Source organism: Ammospiza caudacuta, chromosome 1, assembly GCF_027887145.1.
Source record: "Ammospiza caudacuta isolate bAmmCau1 chromosome 1, bAmmCau1.pri, whole genome shotgun sequence".
In the NCBI taxonomy this organism is placed as follows: Eukaryota; Metazoa; Chordata; class Aves; order Passeriformes; family Passerellidae; genus Ammospiza; species Ammospiza caudacuta.
This window is the reverse complement of record NC_080593.1, coordinates 123,131,908-123,152,700: the sequence shown is the minus strand read 5'-3', so window position 1 is coordinate 123,152,700 and position 20,793 is coordinate 123,131,908. Positions and strand designations below refer to the sequence as shown.

The 20,793-nt window shown below is 40.5% G+C and overlaps 2 protein-coding genes across 5 annotated transcripts; one reads left to right on the top strand and one right to left on the bottom strand.

Annotated features, from left to right (window-relative positions):
* Positions 1-4,541, bottom strand: TMEM70 (transmembrane protein 70). The gene is given in 3 exon segments (XM_058807860.1): positions 1-1,939; positions 3,055-3,166; positions 4,215-4,541. Coding segments are annotated over 3 exon segments (897 nt in total). The 3' UTR covers positions 1-1,481.
* Positions 4,542-5,235: 694 nt separating this feature from the next.
* Positions 5,236-19,486, top strand: ELOC (elongin C). 4 transcript variants are annotated; one of them, XM_058802510.1, is made up of 5 exons: positions 9,149-9,225; positions 9,697-9,847; positions 12,482-12,540; positions 13,982-14,125; positions 16,690-19,486. In XM_058802510.1, exons 3-5 carry the CDS (start codon positions 12,537-12,539, stop codon positions 16,878-16,880), a joined length of 339 nt encoding a protein of 112 aa, XP_058658493.1. In that variant the 5' UTR covers positions 9,149-9,225; positions 9,697-9,847; positions 12,482-12,536; the 3' UTR covers positions 16,881-19,486. The 4 variants fall into 4 exon arrangements, with proteins under 4 accessions (XP_058658469.1, XP_058658485.1, XP_058658478.1 ...); XM_058802486.1 differs by lacking the exons at positions 9,149-9,225; positions 9,697-9,847 and adding an exon at positions 5,236-5,329; XM_058802502.1 differs by lacking the exons at positions 9,149-9,225; positions 9,697-9,847 and adding an exon at positions 5,511-5,920.
* Positions 19,487-20,793: the final 1,307 nt, after the last annotated feature.

Below are 20,793 nucleotides of genomic sequence, written 5' to 3'. Positions count from 1 at the left end.
CATGTTCCATATAATTTTATGAAAATTTTATTTATATATTATTGCTACCCAAGGAATGATACTGGCTTAACAAGACATTATCGCCCTTTTAAAATTACAGTTGTGCCAACCCAAAAAAACTGCCTCAAAAATATTGGGATGGGACAATTTGCTTTTTAATAACTAAGCAAGTACACCGAGGGCAGTCAGAAAAGCAACATTCAAAACCCTTGTTAATTATCATGTGTGGTGTCATCCTACAAAAGGAAATAATAGTATTGGAAGACATTTAGACTTTTAAATACAGTTTTTCAGCTACAACTTAGGAAACAGCTTTTTTTTTTTTTTTTTATTTGCAGGATCAGGATGACTAGTAGCAAGTATCAGATTTTCTTATTAAAAAGGGCACTGTTAATACAAAAGGATTAATTCTAATTTTGGTTTTTTTTCAATTCAATAATTTTTATGTCTCAAAGTATTAAGGCCCTTCGTTCTTTGAAAACAAGTATCTGTCAGTTTATGTGCCTTCAGCTAAAAAATTTAAATCCAACTTCTACACACTCAAGGGAGAAGAACCAGTCTAAGACCAGATTCCCCTTTTCAAGTTGAGTAAAAGGTGGCTTTCGTCATCTGAAAATCAAGATGTGTGTTCTTCAAAGGCACGATTGCTTCCCCACCTTACATAAATGCTGACAGAATGCATTTTAACCACTAGCTGCTAGAATTTTCTTTGTTGATTCAAATACAGTACCTCTTGTCAGTGGGATGCTCACAGAGCCAATCTTATGTCATAGTGCTTTCCCATGCCCAAGAAGAGAAGCTTCTTGCTCTCCACCTTTGGGGACAGGGTTGCTTGGAGTGGGACTTTAGTTTACCAGAGAGTACCTTTGAGTAGCTAGAACTTACTGCTCTATATATACACAGCCATTCTCCCCATGTTCTTCTCTCCTCTGGGAGGGAGTTGTAGCAGGAATTCACAAGAATACCTGTTTGCTTTCCAGAGACTCCCCCTGGCTACTGATGGTCTCACAAAGGGAAAGCAAAGCCACGATCACTCCCTTTATACCACCACCAGCAGCAACAAAAAGCCTTTTATTTTCAGATTAAGTACAATTAATATTTAAAGCTTAACATCTTAACTACATACTTGATAGGAAATTAGTGTCTTCTGACACAGAGGTGGTGGGACTGCCACACAGCTCAGGCATTTTACAGTTCTCTGGAGAGCTAAAACCAACAATCAAACCAAGAATAAACAAGCAAACGACAGGGCTAAGCATCTCCTTTTTTTACTGTATTTTATGTGTCATTAACTCTAAAGAAATCCTCACATTGTTTGCAATATTTTTTAAAAAGTGTGTCTCTTTACACATTCCAAAATGCATACAGAAAACTCCAGCTACTCAATACTTAAGCAAGTGTAATAAAGTGTAATAGATTTTTACATTCTTTCACATATATAGTACTGCATTATGGACAATAACACTGACATTATCTTCAAATTATTTCCTTTCATCAGCTTCCTTTACCGCCTCTAAATCCTCAAATTTAAAAACTGAGGATTTGTCATAGCCCATGAGATGGTTATAATCCTGAGGATTTGGGAAAAGTGTAGGATTAACAAGCATTGACTTCGTTTTAGCATAAAATGTTGTAAACATCTTGGAGATGTCTGGAATCTTTACATCCTTCTGATGGAAAACAGTTGCTTTTTCTGCCAAGATGGCATTGTAGGTAATGGCTGTATAGGTGTCCACTTCATCTTTATAATAGAGCCGGATCACGTAACCTTTTGTAAGGAGATGCAAAGTAACCGGAGTTACAAATGTAAAAATCCCAATCAACCCATAAAAGGCACCTTGGACAAGCAGACTTTCCACTCCAATACCACTTTTGAGCATGATGTAGGGCATCATGAACAGGTTGAATATGCTGGTGGAGTAAGAGAAAAACTTCACACCTATATAAAAGAAATCAAAGAAAATAAAGCTTAACACTTATGAGCAAAATTTTCCCTACAATTACCTGTATTTTCCTACCACATAACAATGCCATTACTTGAACCAATGAAGTTACTGAAAACCCCTTTCCCTATTTTTTTAAGCTTATGGAGAAATCATTGAAAGCCCAATCTGCCTCGTTGCCACTGTTCTGATTTGTTTGCACCTTCATGCTGGGTTTATCAAAGCTGGCTCTATTTCTGTGATGCAGTCAGCTCTTAGCTGTTATGCACACATATGAAATTCTTTTCTGCCTTCACAGGCAGAAGAACTGATTTCTAATAAGACTTGACTCCAGAAGAACTGATTTCTCATGATACTTGACTTCTTTCATGGACACATCTAATGGTGCTCATTGAAGAGATGGCAGACAGGGAATTTCTCCCCTCATCAACAACTAATCTTGACATTCAGCGTATTACAAAGAAGCCAGCTTGGCTTATACTGCCATGCATAAACCCTGGGTTACTAAATATTAGCAAGATCTTCCCATCCATTTTCCATGTGGCTTGAAAGACAGTAGCCAGTGCTGTGGACTACCCACAGTCCTTAAATCACCCTGAAAACCAGGAGCCCAAGATGCCGTGACAAATAAGTATGTCAGGACACATTTCAAAGATGTGTATCAGAAAACATACAATGGCTTTCCCTTTCACTAGGTCTTTGCAACATTCACTGGCCAAAGAAAGATTTGCAAAGTCTCATTAGAGATGGAGCTCTTCATCATAATACCTGCCTGCCTGGGAAAGTGTTTCAGGAACACTTCCAAGCACACAGAATGTAAGCAACAGTTATAACTCATCTTTGTTGCTTACTGGGCTGGATAAGCAACCCCAAGGGCCTCAAGAGAAGCCAAAGAAGGCTAAGGGGTTACAGAGACAAACAGAGCTCCCTGCACACCCAAGCAGAGAAGCAGAAACCAAGCACCACCACCACCCTGTTTTGTACATATGATCCAGATTCTGGCAAACTTGGAAAGGAGAACACTCACTTTTAATGTTTCATTTTAAAGTTACTAAATACTGTTAAAACTACAAAACGAAAAAGGCAATATAAACCACTTTGAGTCACATACCCAACACTGTCTTTGCCAAATTTCCTTTATAAACTAATCTTCCATGTTCTGGGTGATCATGAGGGGAGGATGTGCTGAGGCTGCGAACAGCCACTCCTTGAAAAGATGCAGCCTGAAAGATGAAACCAGTACAGGGCTAAGAACATCAGTATTACACCTTACATGTACTTATCCATGCATATACACACATACATGTACATGTATGCACTCAGACAAAGTTTCTCCTTGCCCTGAACCTATCCCCAGCATTTCAAACCAAGGATTAAAGTTAGGTTACACTCCAAAGCATGCCAGAAACTCCAACTAATATGCTGCCTGACTGCTTTAATAACTTACCATGTAAACATCCCAAATTAGCATGAAATATTTGCAACTCCATTACTGATAATTGAGCCAGCAATTGATTTACACACAGCTTTGCAGAGAGACATTCATGGCATCTGCACTCATGACATCTCTGTCTGATCATAAAATAATAGAATGGCCTGGGTTGAACTGGGCCTTAAAGATCATCCAGGTCCAACAGCCCTGTTGTGGGTAGGGACACCTTCCACGACACCAGTTTGCTCCAAGCTCCATCCAGGCTGGCCTTAAGCACCTTGAGAGTTGGGGCATCCACAGCTTCTCTAGGCAACCTACTCCAGTGCCTCACCACCCTCACAGAAAAGGACTTTTTTTTAATATCTTAGATTAGCTAAATAGCTTCCTTTAGATTAACTAAACTTACTCTCAGTTTTAATCCATTCCCCATTGTCCTGGCACTTCATGCCCTTGTAAAAAGACCCTTTTCCCTACAGGACTTTCCTGTAGGCTGCCTTCAGGTACTGGAAGGCCACAATTAGGTCATCCCGAAGCCGTCTCTTCCCCAGGCTGAACAAGCTCAATTACCCCAATCATTCACCGTAGGAGCGGTGCTACCTGCCCCCAGTCATTTTGGTGCCCTCCTCTGGACTCGCCCCCGCAGGTCGATGGGGGCCCGAGAGCTGGAAAAAGCACTGCAGGGGCGGTTTCACCTGAGCGTACGCCCCGAGGAGCGCCTCGCTTTCCTCCTCAACATCCCCTAAGGGCAAAACCGCCAATCCCAGGGCCGCCGCCCCTTCCCCGGGGGGCGGGAACGCTCCCCCCGCTCCCACACAGTCCCCACAGCCCCCACACAGAACCTGTTGGGGCCTCGCAGCGGCAGCGGCCCGGTGGCGGCAGGCGGGGTGCGCGGCGCCCCGCAGCCATGCGGAGGCGACGGGGCGGCAGGCGGCGGCGGGGGCGGCCCGGAGCAGCAGCAGCGGGAGCATGGCGGGGCCGCAGCCGCACCGGGGACACGGCGGGCGGTGCCACACCGACAGCCCCCGGTGCGCCGCCGCCGCGCCGCGCTTTGGTTCCGGCAGGACGAGGCTCCGGCCGGCTCCGGCTCCGCGGCGCCCCCGTCAGCATCTCCCGCCCAGCCGCGCAATGCCAGAATCGGCTGGGCCGGAAAACACCTCTGAGGACATCGAGTCCAACCATGTCAATTAGACCATGGCATTAACTGCCACATCAAATCATCCCTTAAACACCCCCGAGATGGTGACTCCACCACCTCTCTGGGCAGTCCATTCCAAGTCTAACATTCTTTCTGTGAAGAAATTCCTCCTGATACCCAACCTGAACCTCCCCTGACACAGCCTGATGCCATTGCTTTGTGTCCTCTCGCCAGCTGCCCGGGCTGACCCCACCTAAGAATCTCCTTTCAGAGAGTTGTAGAGAGCCATAGGGTTTTCACTGAGCCTTCTCTTCTCCAGGCTAAATTCTCCCAGCTCCCTCAGGTGCTCCTCACAAGGCTCATGGGCCAGAGCCTTTACCCAGCTTCGTTACCCTCCTCTGGACAGCGTCCAGTACCTCGATGCTGTGCATTAATTGAGAGCCCAGAACTGAACACAGGACTCGAGGTGCGGCCTCATCAGCGCTGAGCACATCACTGCCCTGTTCCTGCTGGCCACACCATTCTGCACACAAGCCAAGACGCCACTGGCCTTCCTGGCCAGCCGGGCACGCGTTCGCTCGTGTTCGGCTGCTGTCGGCCGACACCCTCAAACCCTGACATGGCGGGCCTGCAGATGCCCCCGGGAACTACGCGCCCCAGCATGCACCGCTCGGCGCGCACAGCATGCCGGGAGCACGGGCGCCGCACGGGCTGGGCGCGGGGGAGCGGAAGCGGCCCGTGACCCGGGCGGAAGCGCTCGGAGGCAGCTGGGCCGACACCGCGGCCCTGCGAGCGGGGCGGAGGGAGCGGCGCCCACGGGTGAGGGGCGGCCGCGGGAGCGAGACCCCGCCGGGGCCGCCGGGGACACCGCGGGGGCGGGACGCCCCGTCGGGCGGGGAGCGGGCGGCCCCGGCAGCGGCCCCGCGGCGGGCAGCGGGCCTCGCCCCGCGCCCGGCGGGGGGGGCAGAACGGGGCCCGGGCGGAGCGGCCGGAGCGGCGCCGGGGCCGCCGGGGTGCGCGGGGCGCGGTGCCAGGCCGGGGTTCTCCCACCGAGGCGGTGGCGAAAGGCGCGTTCCTCCCCAGAACGCTCTCTTTGGAACCCCGGCGCCGCCGGAAAAGGGGCTCTGGGGCAGGGCTGGGTTTGAGCATCGCTCCCGAGCTCCTGCCGTAAGTGACGCTCGCCCCTTCCCTACGCCAGGCCGTAGGGAGAGGGGAAAAGTTCAGGCCGAAAGAATTTCGGATGCGCCCCCAGGGGTTGTTTTGCCAAGGTGAGACGCGCTGGTTAAAATGATTCGGCTGTCTGGTCGGCGAATGTAAGCAAAGAAAAGGGTGATACCCCTACTTGTATAGACAGAAACGAGCTTTTGAGTGCCCTGTGTTCATCAGAGGGAGGTTCTGCTTTAGTACAAGGTAACCTGAGCATTGGTAAGTTATTGAGGGCTTCACATTTGTGTGTGAAAAGGTGCTGGTGCTGTTGGCAGTTCGCTTTGACAGTCAATTTGGTCTTTCACCACCTAACTTTTATTCAATATTTCTAAATGCGTTTGGTAAGTTAAGCTTTGCGTTCTGAGGAGACCTAGATAGTCACAGGCCGTTTGTTTACTTGGCTTCGATGGTTTTTGGAAGCAAACCAGAAAAACATAGATAAACAGGCACGTCAGAGGTCTTTAGGGTAAGAACCACTTGGTGCACTTATTTCTGAGTAATCCCCTACATGCTCCCAATTTTCTCCTTTTGCTCTAAAAAGGGCCAAAATAATTGTTGGGGGAGGGATCATGTTCAGTTAACTGAAGAGTTACTTTGAACGGCAGTAAATGTTTATTAGTTTTCCTGTGTACATTGGCCACATCTTTGCGCAGGTGGCACACACCTTATGCCTTGAGATCAGCCTTTTAACGAGCTTAAGTTATATCAGTAAAATGTTTACATCAGGAAAGGTTTTGCTAACGTTTTCACTTGGAACGTTGGGATATTTTTTAGACACTTGTAGCACTACAGCATTTATTTTTTCCGTGTTGTGCCAGAGGAAAGCCATTTGAGATCTATTTTTTTTCCCTATGCCAGAGTGGGTAATGAACAGATTTAGATAGTTTCACATAGTCTTAACGTGAAGAATTTTAATGTTGTTAATTGTTCTAATATTGTTATTGAGAGACAAATGAGTATCACACTCAAGGATTCTCAGCCTCCGGTGTTGTACTGTGTTTTTACAATTCTCATGTATGTTACAATAAATCCTCAAGTTATGCCATGAGAGAGTGGGGTTTGTCAGATTATTTTAAAGAACTTCAATGTATTTTGACAAGTCTCTCAGCACCGAGAAAGGCTCAGGATTTAGTTGGCTTTGTTGTGGGGTAGTTTGCATAACAGCAGTTTTTGGTGAATGCCTATAACAAAAGGGCAGAAATCCATGCCCTGTAGAATTTTTCCTCTTTTGCCCCAATGGCAAGAGCTGTACAGTACAGCTTGGAAGTTTCTTTGGAAGAAAATAGTGACACTCCCCTGCCCATGTTTTTGAGGGTTTTTTTGCTTGAAGCTTTCTGGGGAATTACTGAAAAGGAAAGTTTCTTTAAACAGGAAAATAAATCTTAAGATCTTTTGTTGTCTGTACATGCAATCCTACCCCATCTCCTGTTTATCTCAGCTAGCATTCAGGTGTAGTATGCCTCCCTCTCACATTCCCGTGTGCCCCAGGAAATTTGAATTTTAGAGCCTGAGAGTATTGGAGTAGTGAATCAGCTGATTTGGAAATCCTGCTCTCCCAGTTTCTCCTGATGTTTTTTCTAAATATGCTTCAATCCCTTAATTATTATTACCTGAATTATTTTTTCATGTGTGCTGAGAAGTGAATGCTAAACTGAAAAGCAGTATTTTTAAACAAGTTATTATTAAACAGGATAGAGTAGAATTTAAGATTGAACAGTAGGAGGCTGCAGTTGTAACATGAGCAGCCTTTGGTAATTGATAAACTCTTACTGATATATAAATGACACCAAAAATTGTCACATTTGGCTTTTAAACAAACATAGGGGTTGGTGAAGGCCAATTTGCCATGTTTTCCAGAAATGGACAGTGTAGGATACAAGTGTCAGCAGCTGAAGTGTACAAAAGTCGTGTGTCTGTCATGCAGCTAATGAGTTGGAAGCTATTTGAATTTCCTTAAACCAGAAGCTGAGTTTTTAAAGGATTTTCCTGTGGGATCAAAGAATCTGAATGCTTGAAATGTTTGCATAGATTCAGTGTTCTTGTGCAAATGAGAACAGAGCAGTGAAGGCTGGAAGCTGTGCAGTGTTCAGTGTGTTCAGCCTATGTCCTTCAGGTCTGTCCCACTCAACGGCATACAAGGCATACAAAGAAATGATATTCTGGAAATTCTGGGATTTCCCATTTCTTCTTAGAGGTGTAAGAAGATGTTGAGGTAGGGAAACAAGAACACTTGCCTTGTGTGGATTAATTACTGTGGTTTAGAGGTTTGTGATATTTCACACTGTTTTACCTTGTAGGTGTAAATATTCTGGCAGCTTGTGGCAATTTTCAGTTCTCTAATATCCAGACAATTCTATGCTTTCTGTAGCAGGAAGTAATTTTTAGACTGGTTGGAAAGTTTCTGTGCCAAATGCACTGGGTTTAGTTGTATTGTATGCTCCTTCTGATTAAAAAGTGGCATATCCCTTTTATGTAAACTTTCTCTTAATAAATGCAGGTTTTTGCCTTTTTTTTTTTTTTTTTTTAAGGAGGCAAAGCAGGAGAACAGTAATATCTAATATATGTGGTTTTTTGACATTTAAGTCAGGGAGCTGAACTACATTGTGGTAATGCCACATAAGCTTCTTGAAGGGCAAATGGAATTGTGAACATACTTCAACATAAATTAGTGGTTCTATGCAGGAGTCTGAAATAGACAAGTCAATATATGTAAAAAGTGCACATTAACAAAACTTGTATTGTTCTTCTCCTGACTGCTGCATTGGTGTAGCCTTGTTGAAGTCAAACAGGGCAACTATTAAATGTGGAAAAGTAATGAAAATGTATGTACCAAGCATGTTCAGAAATCTGTCTCTTTATTCCCATTGTCTTGTCATTTATGCTGCTTTCATTATACAGAAGGAAAATATAGTGATATGTTTTGTAATAAACAGTACACTGGAAATACACTGAGAGAAAATAATTTCTTGGAAGACAACATACAAGGTTGCTTGACTTTCCTTGACCTATTATTTAAAACTTAAGGCCATGCCATTGTCAATTTTAAAAAAGGTACAGAAAATTTCCTTCCATGTTCTTTTTGTATTCCCTGTATGCAGAAGTGAGAATTTGTGGGAGGTATTTCTATATTCTTTTGGTTTATTTTATGTGTGTACTTTTTTCTGCCTTTGAAAGTGTTCTGGTCCTCATACAATATCGTGACAGACTGAGCACTTCTTGATCCAGAAGAGGAAACATTACTGGGTTTTTTAGGTTTTTCAGAGTTCCTGAGTTTCTTGTTTTTATTTTCTCCTCATTTGTTGCATTGGCTCTCTGATTTTTCTGGGCTCTCTGCTGTTGGCTATTTTATCAGGAATAAATCTATACTGCTAATGGTGTTTATGATTTCTTTTTTAATGACAGACACATCATTGCATCAGAATGGAAATTGAGTGAAACTCAGTGTGTCCCTTGCTAACATATCAGATGCATCATATATTGGAAATATTATGTCTTTTACTTGAAAGCAGGTTGGCTTTTCTTCATCTTTTACTTTTGGCAGTCAAATGTTTGGAGTTTTCCGTATCCAGAACCAAACTTGGATTCTGGAATAGCGCTGTAAATTGTACACTTATTTTTGCCTGTTTTCATTAGTTGAACTTTAACTGAGATATTATGTTGGCATCATTTTTCTGACGATATTTATCCTTTTAATGAATTTTTATATTTATCTTCATCCCAGTTTTGCTAAGCTGAATAAGGAGGATTAATTTTTCTTTTATAAACAGGCTTTTTAGTCATATCAGTAGGTTCCCTCTGTAATTCTTCTAATTCAAACTTCTTTTTCTTGAAAAAAGGAATTCAGAATTACGTGTGGTATTCCAGACAAGCTGTTGCTCATCTGCAACATTGCTCATATTCCCTATCTTTATTGAAAGGAATCCTCAATGTGCATTTGCCTCTTTGTGCCTCACCCTTTTATTTTTCTTTTGCTCCCACAGACCTCCATCAGTTTATAGTTTACCGCAGGAAGACTATAGTCCCAAATAACATGCCCTGACTACATGAAAGAAGACTGTATTGGTCCCTTCATGCAGGAGTCTTGATTTCATATGACTGAATTTCATGTGGCTTCTTCAGGACTGGTCACTTGTCTGTGTTACATTTTGTCCCACTTTTGTGGCAATGCTTTCCACTTCTGTCTCATCCAAATCTGCCTATTCTTTTCTGGCAGCATTGTTTTAAAAAAAAAAAAACCAACATATTTCTTTGTTGGATGAACTAGTAGTTCTTTCCTATGTTTGCAACACCATACTGTACTCTTGTAGTCTTGTAGAAAGATTATTTCTCATTTTAAGATTACCTCTCATCACATTTAACCCCAGATGATATATGAAGCCCAGATTGCATCTTGAGTTTCCTTTTTCCCAAAGAAAATGACTGATTAATTTTTTAGAAACTAGATTAGTTCAGCATGCCCTAAAACTATGAAGGCTTACTGCATTTTTATCCTGCTTTACTGTTTAGCACCATTGAATTCAGACCACTGAGCCTGATGACTTTTTTCTTCTTTGTTAATTACTGTGGTTTTTCCTCTCTAATCATATGATAGCACACTTGATTTATTAAAACGCTCTTTGTGTATTTTTGCAACATCTGCTTTTTTTGTGTATACTTTTTCAGTTCTCCGTTTTCAATCTTTCAATGTATTAGTTTCCTCAACTTAGGCTTTTACCTTGCAAGGTGCTAATATGTCTGCATTCCCATTAACTAGCCTTTACTCCTGTGTTTAGTGGCATTATTTGTATTGTAAACCAAGGCATATTTTATCATCACCAACACTTCCAAAGAGTGGTTTCACTTCCCTGTTGTTTTTCTTTTTTTTTCCAAGTATTGTTATTTATAAATCATGGATGGTTTCACTACTCTTTTGTAATGTAGGAAATTGTTTTGTGGCTAGAAAAAGAGGTAGTACAAGTGATCATCTTTTGCAAAGTAGAATGTGAGGTATTTCTTCAGTTCCTGAGCAACAGATACTCTCCAATAAGATGACTGATTTCCATTTGCAAAAAACTGTTGAAATAGGGTGCAAGATCCCATCAGTTTTGGGCCCTAGCTGTCCCAGCACTCAAATATAAGTTCCTTAGATGAGTTCCTAGAATTAGGGAAAGTGATGAAGGCATTTAACACACCATGTTAGGGAATTTCTATTATAGCATACCCAAATTAACTCTCAAAGAACATTCTTAAGTGTGCCTTATATTCAGGAACTTTTCCCCAAGAGTACAGGTTAAAGTGTTGCTTATATCAGTGGTAAAGAAAATATTTTTTAGAGATAGTTCTGTAAAGTCAGGATAAAGAAAGCAGCAGTGTAAGTGGAGGATTATTTTTGCTCATTTCTCTTCAGACAACTAAAAACTATTGTTTAGGTGTGTGTAGTTTCATTAGGTGAGCATAACAAAGTGCCTTCTTATGAAAGCCTGAGGAGACATTTGCACTACTTCATATTTGTAAAAAGACAGATAGAATAAACCAGCATCAAAGTGACATTTTGAAAAAAGACAGATGGAATAAACCAGCATCAAAGTGCTGGGCAGAAGTGAAGTGTTCAACAATAGCAAAGAGGTGTCTGTAGTACTTCTTCCAAATTGTGCAGCTTCCTCAGCTTGCTTACATTTTTTTAATAAATGTTTACCAGAAACATAGGAGGGAGCAAAAGTGGGATGTGGTCTCTATTCTGATCTCTTTACTGCCCTCAACCCTGCATATCAGCTGGGAGACCATCTGGAATCACTTGTGCTATTTTCCTAGATGTGTGGACACACAGCAGTGTCATTGATTTGTACTGGGCTAATGTTTGCAGAGTGGCTGTTGTTATGAAAGGAATTTTAGGACAGCAGGTGGGTGGGTAGAATTTCTCTTCCCAAGTTTTCTTTTAGACAGAAGAGATGCAGCTTGGGGTAAAGAAATAGAAGTTGTATGTGAACATACCAGATTTGTTTTGCAACTAAGTACTTCCATTTCTCTAACTCTTTAATTTCCTTTCCATAGAGAAAAACACATGCAGCAAGCTGGATATCAGTATACCAGCTATGGGAGGTCCTGGTTAACTGTACCCACAATATATGTCTGAAGTAGATTATCTAGGTGATATTGGTGGTGATATTGGGATCTGTCAATCTTCTGTGAAGGACAGGTTGAAGGCCAGGTATTTAGTGCATACTGATTAGACTGATCCCTGAGCCTTCTCTCCTCTGGCCTAAACAACCCCAGTTCTCTGAGCCTGTCCTTGTATAACAAGTGCTTCAATCCCTCAGTCATCTTTGTGACCCTTTGCAGGACTCACTTCAGTCTGTCATACTGACCCCAGCACTCCAGATGTGTCCCAGCAGTGCCAAGTGGAGGGGCAGGATCACCTGCCTCAGCCTGCTGGGAATGCTCTTAAATAAAGTCCAGGATGCTGTGGGCCATCTTTGCTGCAAGGGCACGCTGCTGGCTCATGTCCAGCTTGTCCACCAGCACCCTCAGGGCCATTTGTGCAAAGCTGCTTTCCAGCAGGTTGGCCTCCACACAGTACTGGAGGTGCTAAGGTGCAGGGTTTGCATTTCCCATGGGTGAACTTCTTAGGTTTCCTTTTGTCAAAACATACTGCTCATCAACACTGTGTGTTGTCTGTCATCATGTTCTCTTTGGAAGAGTGTTTATGGTAACATAAAGACTAGAAAGTAAAGGGGAATTTAAAAATTGTGCTGCTGACTCAAAATACTGCCACTTGTGTTTTTTCAGACGCTCCTATTGCAAAATCTGCAGTTGAAAAGAAACATTTTTTTATAAGAAGAGAATGGGTAAGTTCACAACTTCAGGAGTGTTTCTTGGTTTTGTATTATTTGAAGCATTTTCTCACGTCAGTAGAGGAGGTGGATTCTAAGGCTTTAAATGTTGATCTTGTCACTTCTTGTAGCCTCAAACTTCCTATAGATGCTTTAAACAACTTCCCATAGATGTTTTGTAGGAGAATTTCCTCAAATGACTGTTTACTGGAAGATTTGTTCAGAGTGCATTTGTTCTAACAAAAAATTTCACTTGCCTAACATGCATAGTCCTGAAAATGTACATCCTAAAATAGGAAAGCCTCTAGGCTTTTATAGCACTAAATGTTTATATAGTGGCCAAGAAAATTTCACTGTGTACTTATTTTAAAATAATTCTTTGTTTGTTAACTAAAGTCAGCCTGTTGAATTCTGGCTCAGAGATAATACAGACTGATTTCTGATAAATTACATTATGTGTGACATGACTACATTTCTGAAACTGTTGTTTCTGCCTCAACAAATGACTGGTTAATGAAACAGGATTGGATGGATTCTGGTTTTGTCTCTGACTGTATTATAGCATGTTTGGCGCTGGTAGAACTTTATTAAAATTGGTAATAGCTACATAATAAAATTTTAACTTGAAGTTCACAAAGCAACTTGACTGGGGGAATGTTTTTTTTTGCTACACAGGCAATAGTAATTCAGCTTTTAAAAGTAACACTGTCAGGATACAATAAAAGGCCCAAAATGGGAAGGGGGATAAAGGCTTCAGAAGAAACAAAGTAGAGAGCAGATATTCAGCAAAACAGAAGGGAGAAGGGAAACAGGAAGCACAGTCCAACTGCTGTGAGGAGAATTTTTCAAATCTCCCTAGGTTTAATGCTTTGACACTTTCCATGCTTTCTGCCAAAGGCCACAGCACAGGTATGCACTGATGCTGTATGGTTCAGAGTCTGGTTGGGCAGTCAGGGAGAATGAGTCTTACTTCATGTCATTTCTTCAGTACAGGAATATTGACTGCTTTTGTTCTTATCAGTGCTTCAGAAGGCATTTTTTCCTTGCTGTCTGTATTTTTCAGTATCAGATACATGTTTGGTTAATTTTTAGCAAGTATTAGTATGATAAACATGACTGTAGATTTAATGGAAGGAAGCAGTAGCACGTTCAATTGACTTGAGAATGTCTAAAGGAAAATTTCATTCCTGTGTAGATTTTAAAAATCATGTCAGAATTTGATGATGGAAGGATGTTAATTAAAAAAAATTCATGTTTTGCAAAATTACTTTAAAACAGATTGCTGGTTACTTCATAAAAATAATCTTCAAACATGTAAAGTGCTTCTTTCTCATTTCTGGTTGTATTGTGCTCTTCAGTCTGCAAACATAGTCATAGAAAAAACTGCAACTTGCATTTTTAGTAATGTGAATCAGTATATTGTGTTCTGAAACCATTGTCTTTTTTTCCATTACAGATGGAGAAGAGAAGACATACGGCGGGTGTGAGGGCCCAGATGCGATGTATGTGAAGTTAATATCCTCTGATGGCCATGAGTTCATTGTAAAAAGAGAGCATGCATTAACATCAGGAACAATAAAAGCTATGTTGAGTGGACCAGGTAGGTACAGAAGACTTAGTACCTTTACCTTCTTTGTTTTCTCTTTTGGACAGTTTGAATTTTTATCATGCTGTAAGTGAAAGTTAGGATGTGGAAAAGTTAGCATTTTTTCTGTCTAGTTTCCAGCAGAACAGTCCATTTCTGTTGGGGTATTGTGGTACCAGACTTAAAATTGACTCTGCTATTTGGACAGTTAGGGGTCTTACTCTGTCCTGCATTGCTACTAGTTTCCCATGGTATGACAACTTGAGAGTATTATATGAAACATGGAGCTGCCAAGTTCAGAATGAATGAAAGCTGGTAGTTCTTTATTTCCACATCCTTGGCAGAACTTCTGATATTCCATATGGAGTTAATTTTCTTCATAGCAGGTCACATGGTTCTGTGCTTTATATTTGTGACTAAAACAGAGCCAACAACACACCTGCTTTAGCTGTTACTGAAAGATACACACTGTTCAAGCCTTCTCTGTTTCTCACTCTTTCCCCATTCAATAACCAGACAGGAGGGTGTGCAAGAGGCTGGGAGGGAATACAACCAACATGACCTGAGCAAACTACTGAAGGAGATATTATTCCATATGTCCTGCTCCAAAGTACAAAAGGGAGAGGTGTAAAAAAGGGAAGTTCTCAAGCCATCTTTTGCTTGAGAGCTGTCTGGTCATCAGTCTGCCCATGGGAGGTGGTGATAACCATTGCATCATTTGTTTTGTTTCCTTTCCCTTCTCTCAGCCAACAAGTTTTCTTGCTTTTACTGTTCCTTTCTTCTTCCCTTGTCCACCCACAGCAGGGGTAAATGAGCAAGAGGCTGTGTGGTGCTTTGCTGCCTACTGGGGTTAAGGCCACATGTTAACAGCATCCTATGACAAGGAGTTCCTGAGCTTAATGATGAAAGTTAGCTTGAGGTGAGGGGAGATAAACTTACAGGAGGGAAGGATGTCACATGGTGCTGAATATATGAGACTATATCTGGTTTAAGAAGTGTCTGAACTAATTTTTGAAGACCAAAAGGGTGGAGGAGAGAACAGGGAGAAATTAACACAAGTGCTTTCTCTCTTCTATGCTTTCATCCTGTGTGTTTTCCTTTGGCCACTTCGGTGGTGGGGCAGTAGGCTACATGGAGCTTGGAGCTGAATATGATCTTTCTTATGTTCTCATTTAGATTCTGGTGAGACTGGAGAGATCTATTGGTTTAATATATTTTTTAATTACTTAGTAATACTTGGGCAAACTGAGCAATTAAAATTCTCAGTGTCATTTTAATAGTTGCGTTTGAAAATATGTAATAAGTGTTTTGTGTCCATGTCAGCCTCCCAGACATCTAAAAGGAAGAATAGTTACAAGACTTGCTCTGAATTCATTCAGTGTGGAGGAATAAAAGACAAAGTCGCTGCTTAGAGGGCTAGAAACAGATTCTATAGGTCTCAGCAGTCCAGAATATTTTATATAAGTCCTAACAAGACAAATGGGTCACAAGGAAAAGTACTGTTGCTGTCTAGTTCAGTAGGTCATAGTTTCACTGATGTGTAAGTCTTTTGTTTCAGTGCTGTAGCTTGGCCAGTATGCTAACGTTTCTTCTTTTGCTTCCAATTGTTCCTGTACTAAAATTCAAACCATATTAGCTTCAGTACATGCAGATATTTCTACACAAATCTGTGTAGACATTAGTAAATAGCTCTGCTTTGTAGCTAGAAGGAGATGCCCACAGAAACAGTGGGAACTAAACATTGCTAGTCTCCCATAAACATGGAGTTAATGTTAGTATTTTTTCATTGCCTTTCAGTTTAATGAGTTGAAAGTCCAAGGATGTGAGAGGAAGGGAGACAAAAATAATAGAAATCCTGTGGGATTTCTATCATAGGATCCTAACTTTTGTATCATCCAGGTTTCATGGTTATAGGCACTATAGAAATCAAATTTCAAATGTACTTGTGTTTTGAGATTTGAATTCTGAATAAATTCTTTTGTATCTAATAGGGATAAACTTGCACTGCATGTAAACTTCCCTCCAGTGCAACTAGAATTTCCCTGTCCCTGCTGTTCTTTCTGTTTTCACTGTTTATCAAGGTAATGTCTCTTTGAGGTATCAACTCTCTTGTCAAATCTACCTGAAACTGAGGAATTCAAAGCTACTGGCTCATAGAAGGGACTGCTGATATACACATATGTGTGTGCAGATATGAAACATCTAGAAACCTTTTTTTTTTCCCTTTGATAAGACAGCCAGAAATTGGGATTGATGCCTCTTAGAGCTTAGCACACAGCTAAGTACCTACCAGCTGTATTGGAGTAAATCTAAATTTCTGGTGTAGTTGTTCAGAATAATGTTGATAGGCTGCAGCCTAAATAAACATTTCATAATGCTGGGTGTCTTAATATTCCTGAGGGCTCTGAATGTGGCACATCCTGCTTTACAATGGAGAATCTAATACCTGGGAAGATGAGACTTAGGCAGGTCTATTTAGAATGCATTGTATTAATATGGTAAGTTGTTTCATTTTGCAGTGAATTGAGATTTTGACTTCTGGTTTGGTGTTCTTGTGTGTTGTTTTTTTCTTTCTACAGGTCAGTTTGCAGAAAATGAAACAAATGAGGTCAATTTTAGAGAGATCCCATCCCATGTCCTATCCAAAGTATGCATGTATTTCACCTACAAGGTCCGCTATACTAACAGCTCTACGGAGATTCCTGAATTCCCAATTGCACCTGAAATTGCACTGGAACTTCTGATGGCTGCAAACTTCTTAGATTGTTAAATAAAATAAATTATAATAAAAAATGTAAAACTTTTTTCAGTATTTAATACATGTAGTTCAGTTAGTAACTTTTTTCAGATAGCATGTTGCGTGTGTGCTGTTGAGAACTGTAAAGTTCACTGCAGAGGCAATTGCCTTCAGTTCTTTTGCATATAGCAGTCATTCAGTTGGAGTTTGTTTTGCTGCTTACACAAATAAGGACCTTTTCACAAACTGAGACAAATAAACAAATATGCCAATTAGTAGATGGCTATGCCTTATCCTTTAGGTGTGGTAGAACTTTCTTTTAATACAATGGCTGTAGCAAATACTGGAGTTTAGTCTAATACTCTCTAAAAGATAATTATAGTTACATTTGAGTAGCTGTTAAAGGTTTCTAGCTTTCTCTTATTTTTAAAGTTTCTAAACATCTGAACTTAATCTCCTTTGTAAGATAGCTGCCCTGTAGCATAGTCACACTAACTAGATTAGAAGTGCCCTCTTTATATACTATCAGTGATATTCCATTTAGGTTTAAAGTGGAGTATGTAGGAGAGTGCTTAAAGCTTTTAATTTAAGTAATAGTTTAGACATGTGCAAAGGTGTACTTGATAACATTTTGCTTCTATAACCTCAATTTACCCCATTAGTAATTTCAAATATTCCAGTTACTTGTCTGTACAGTAAGACTGGGATCCTACTGACAGTGACTTTTAAGGGGCAAAATAACTCTTAAAATCTGTGTATATTATCTTCTACATAACATGTGCTTTTTCTGAATATACTGTCACTTGAACTGATAAGGATTTTATATGGCTTCAGTTATGGTTTATTTCCATTGTTCTGATTGCTTATGTAAAGTCTGTATTTAATCTCTAGAGTAGTAGAGTCATTTAGTAGTCATTTAAATTTTGTGACATAACAACTGAAAAAATAGAAGTTGTCCTACCTTTTACCTCTTCCTCAGCCTCTCCCTTGTAACCCATAGCAAAAGACCCTGAAATGTGGAGGTCTTTTATATTTGAAGGAAAGGACATTAAGCAGATGTTTTAGGAGCTGTTTTATAAATTTCATAGGTATTTCCAGTGTTTTTAAAAATGTTTTAGGAGAAAAAGATTGGCAAGCCACTGACACAATACTAGAGTGGAATATGTTATCTCTTGGTAGATCCTGCTGACAGTGGCCTATAGTATCAGTTCTTTGTTCAAAACAAGTTTCCATAAAGAAAACAAACAACTTAAGACAAAAATTTGCTTTTTGTTCAGCTGCAGCCTGAAGAACCCTTCTGCTAAAATCATCTGTAAATGAGAATACAACTAATGCATCATGAGAAATGATGCAAGAACAATGTAATTAGCATTTCCATCAGCTGCCACTGCTTCAGCTTTGTTTTGATCAAGAAGTGATGGTGGTCTATCATGGAAAAATCCCATCAACTGATGGTGGAAGCTCTTTCTAGTTGTTTTAACTCACAGTTAATGTAGAGGGCTGAAACTCTCCTCTAAACCTGTTTGTCAACATAAATGCAACTTGGAAGAGATTTTCCTGGGTGAAAACTAGTAGCTTAGATAGACTATGCAGTCTGCCCATGGAGGAAGTCAGTTCTGACAAGTGAAATTTTATTCTGGGCTTAATGCTGACGTTTGTCAGTGTGTTGGTAGATTAGCTGACATTTATTCACGTCACATACTTTGGCACAATTTAATGTGTTTAATGTGGGGATGTTTGTGACTAGATTGGCTTTGCACGGTAAAGCTGAAGTGCATTGTAGGGTGATTGTCTGAAATTCCATGTGTAAGCACTCTGGTCAGTGCTGTTAGTAACTCATTTTCAAGAGCACTAGAATGATAAACCAGAGATACCCTGTAATGCTGCTTTTGTTAGAGCCGCTAGGAATACCCTAAAAGGTCAAGGAATACCAACATGGATATTTTAGTCACAACTACATATCAGTCTGAGTGAGTCTTAAGTTCACTAGCCATTTTTAACAGTCTTGAGGCTAATGACTTGAGGCTAAAAATTATTTAGTTTTAAACTAAGGCAAAAAGGATGCCATTTTTTAAAACAGTGGGCTTTGTTTTTTTTTTCTCTTCCCCTTTTTAAGCATTCTAGAACAATTTCCTTGATTTTGTTAAAATACATTTGCATTTGAAGATTCTGTACTTTAGCAGTAAGGTAAAATACCTGGTTTAGCTCTGAATAATAATTTTGTTGGTTTTCTTTAAGCTTAATGTATTATACAGTAGCTTTGAACACTCAGGAATTGCAGTAGTGTCCTAGAGTGCACTATTTGCAAAACCACCGGCTGTTAAAATGAACCAGATTTCTAAGGGGGAGGGGGGCAGGGAGAATTAGTGCAATTTCCATGGTAGTTAAATGGGTATGCTATTATCAGACAATTGGAAACTTAACACACTTAACCCCTGAGTTCTAAATAAATTTCAAAGTTGAAAATTTTTAAACCTGTGTTTCTGTTGATTTATGACATCTTAGAGGAAGTGTTCATGTGCAGAATCATCATTTTCCTGACTCTACTGTATGGTGAGCAAAATGCTAATGTAATTAGTATTTGGATAATTGGTTGTGAAGCTCCATGTAAAAAATAAAAGGTGATGAGTTTTTTCATAGTTCTGAAGAGTTTCACAGAGTTGAAGTGTTAAGATATCTTTGTGCTGCTCTGAATTACAAGCATCCAGAACTCTCAGCACCAAGTACTAAAAAGGCATGGTATTCCTGAACAGGCTTGAAGAGGATACTTTCAAGGATACTTCAAGAATATCCTGCTGGGGATATTTTGAAATCTTCAACTGTCCTGGGTTTCCACATTGTGGTACTTTTGCTTTGAAAGATAGCCCTGTATTTGAGGTTCAGATTTTAAGCTGAGCTGCTGATTTAGTCAGAAAAACTCCCAGATTCTTTGTAAACAATGAGAAGAGTCATGCTGGGTTTGTCATCATTTGAGTGTGTATAAGCTGCTGAAGAAGTCTCTGATGGTCTCCAACATGAAATAGTCTGTGTATCTAGAATGATCAGAACTCCCTCCCACAAGATATGAAATTCCTTTTTGGTTTTGAACTCAAAGCAAGGAGGCTTCACCATCAAGTTTCTCTGTGCCATTATGTTCAACAGATGTTGAACATTATCTAAAAGGCATTTCTCAATTAATGGTAGGAAGTTTGGAAAATCAGTTGCTTCTGTCTGTGTTTTATTACTGTCTGTTTTATTTCACAGGCCTAAATTGCAGTAGTGACTGTTTGGTTTTTTATCCCTTTCTTCTTTTTACTTTGCCCATTGAAAGGGTGCTCCTGAAACTTGCCTAAATCTGTTGGTTTGTGTGATGAAGTGGACAAGGAATGTCGTGGGGCAGGAAAGTTAACTTCTCAGTCCATGTTTTGTATTCCTAGTTTATTTTGCCAGGTCTCAAATATTGCAATGTAATTTTAGGGAGTAGTAGTTACTGCAGAGTAAACAAAAGCACAAGGAGAAGTAGCACTGTTCCTACCTAAAAACTAAGGGTGGAAGCTGTGGTATAAACTTAATTTCAACACCTGAGTAAGACAAGAAGAGCAGGAGTAAGAGAAAAATAGCAAGAACTTATTAAAGACTGAGTGGATTTGGAAAATAAACTATGATGCTTGTTTTTAAAGACAGACTAAAGCTTTAGGAAAAAAGAGGCTTTAGGGGTTCTTTTCCCATAGAAACAAGTTCAACTTTTGAAGGCTTTTGACAAATAATGGACTGCATTGGAGTTGAATTTCTTTTTAAATGTAGCTTATTAGATGGCAATTTTATGGGAAGATAACCAATGCTGTGAACTGCAGGTGCGGCTCAGTGTTTGGATGAGCTAGGAAAGAGGACAAAGTAGATTCTGTGATTATTATTAGTCACCTGTGAAGCTTGAGTGTCATCTCTAAGGCAGCACAGAGAAAAGAGG

Bases quoted from the DNA above. Each gene is read 5' to 3' on its own strand.
- ELOC (XM_058802486.1), top strand. The intron at 14,126-16,689 runs GTAGGTACAGAA...TTCTTTCTACAG, and splicing joins AGCTATGTTGAGTGGACCAG to GTCAGTTTGCAGAAAATGAA.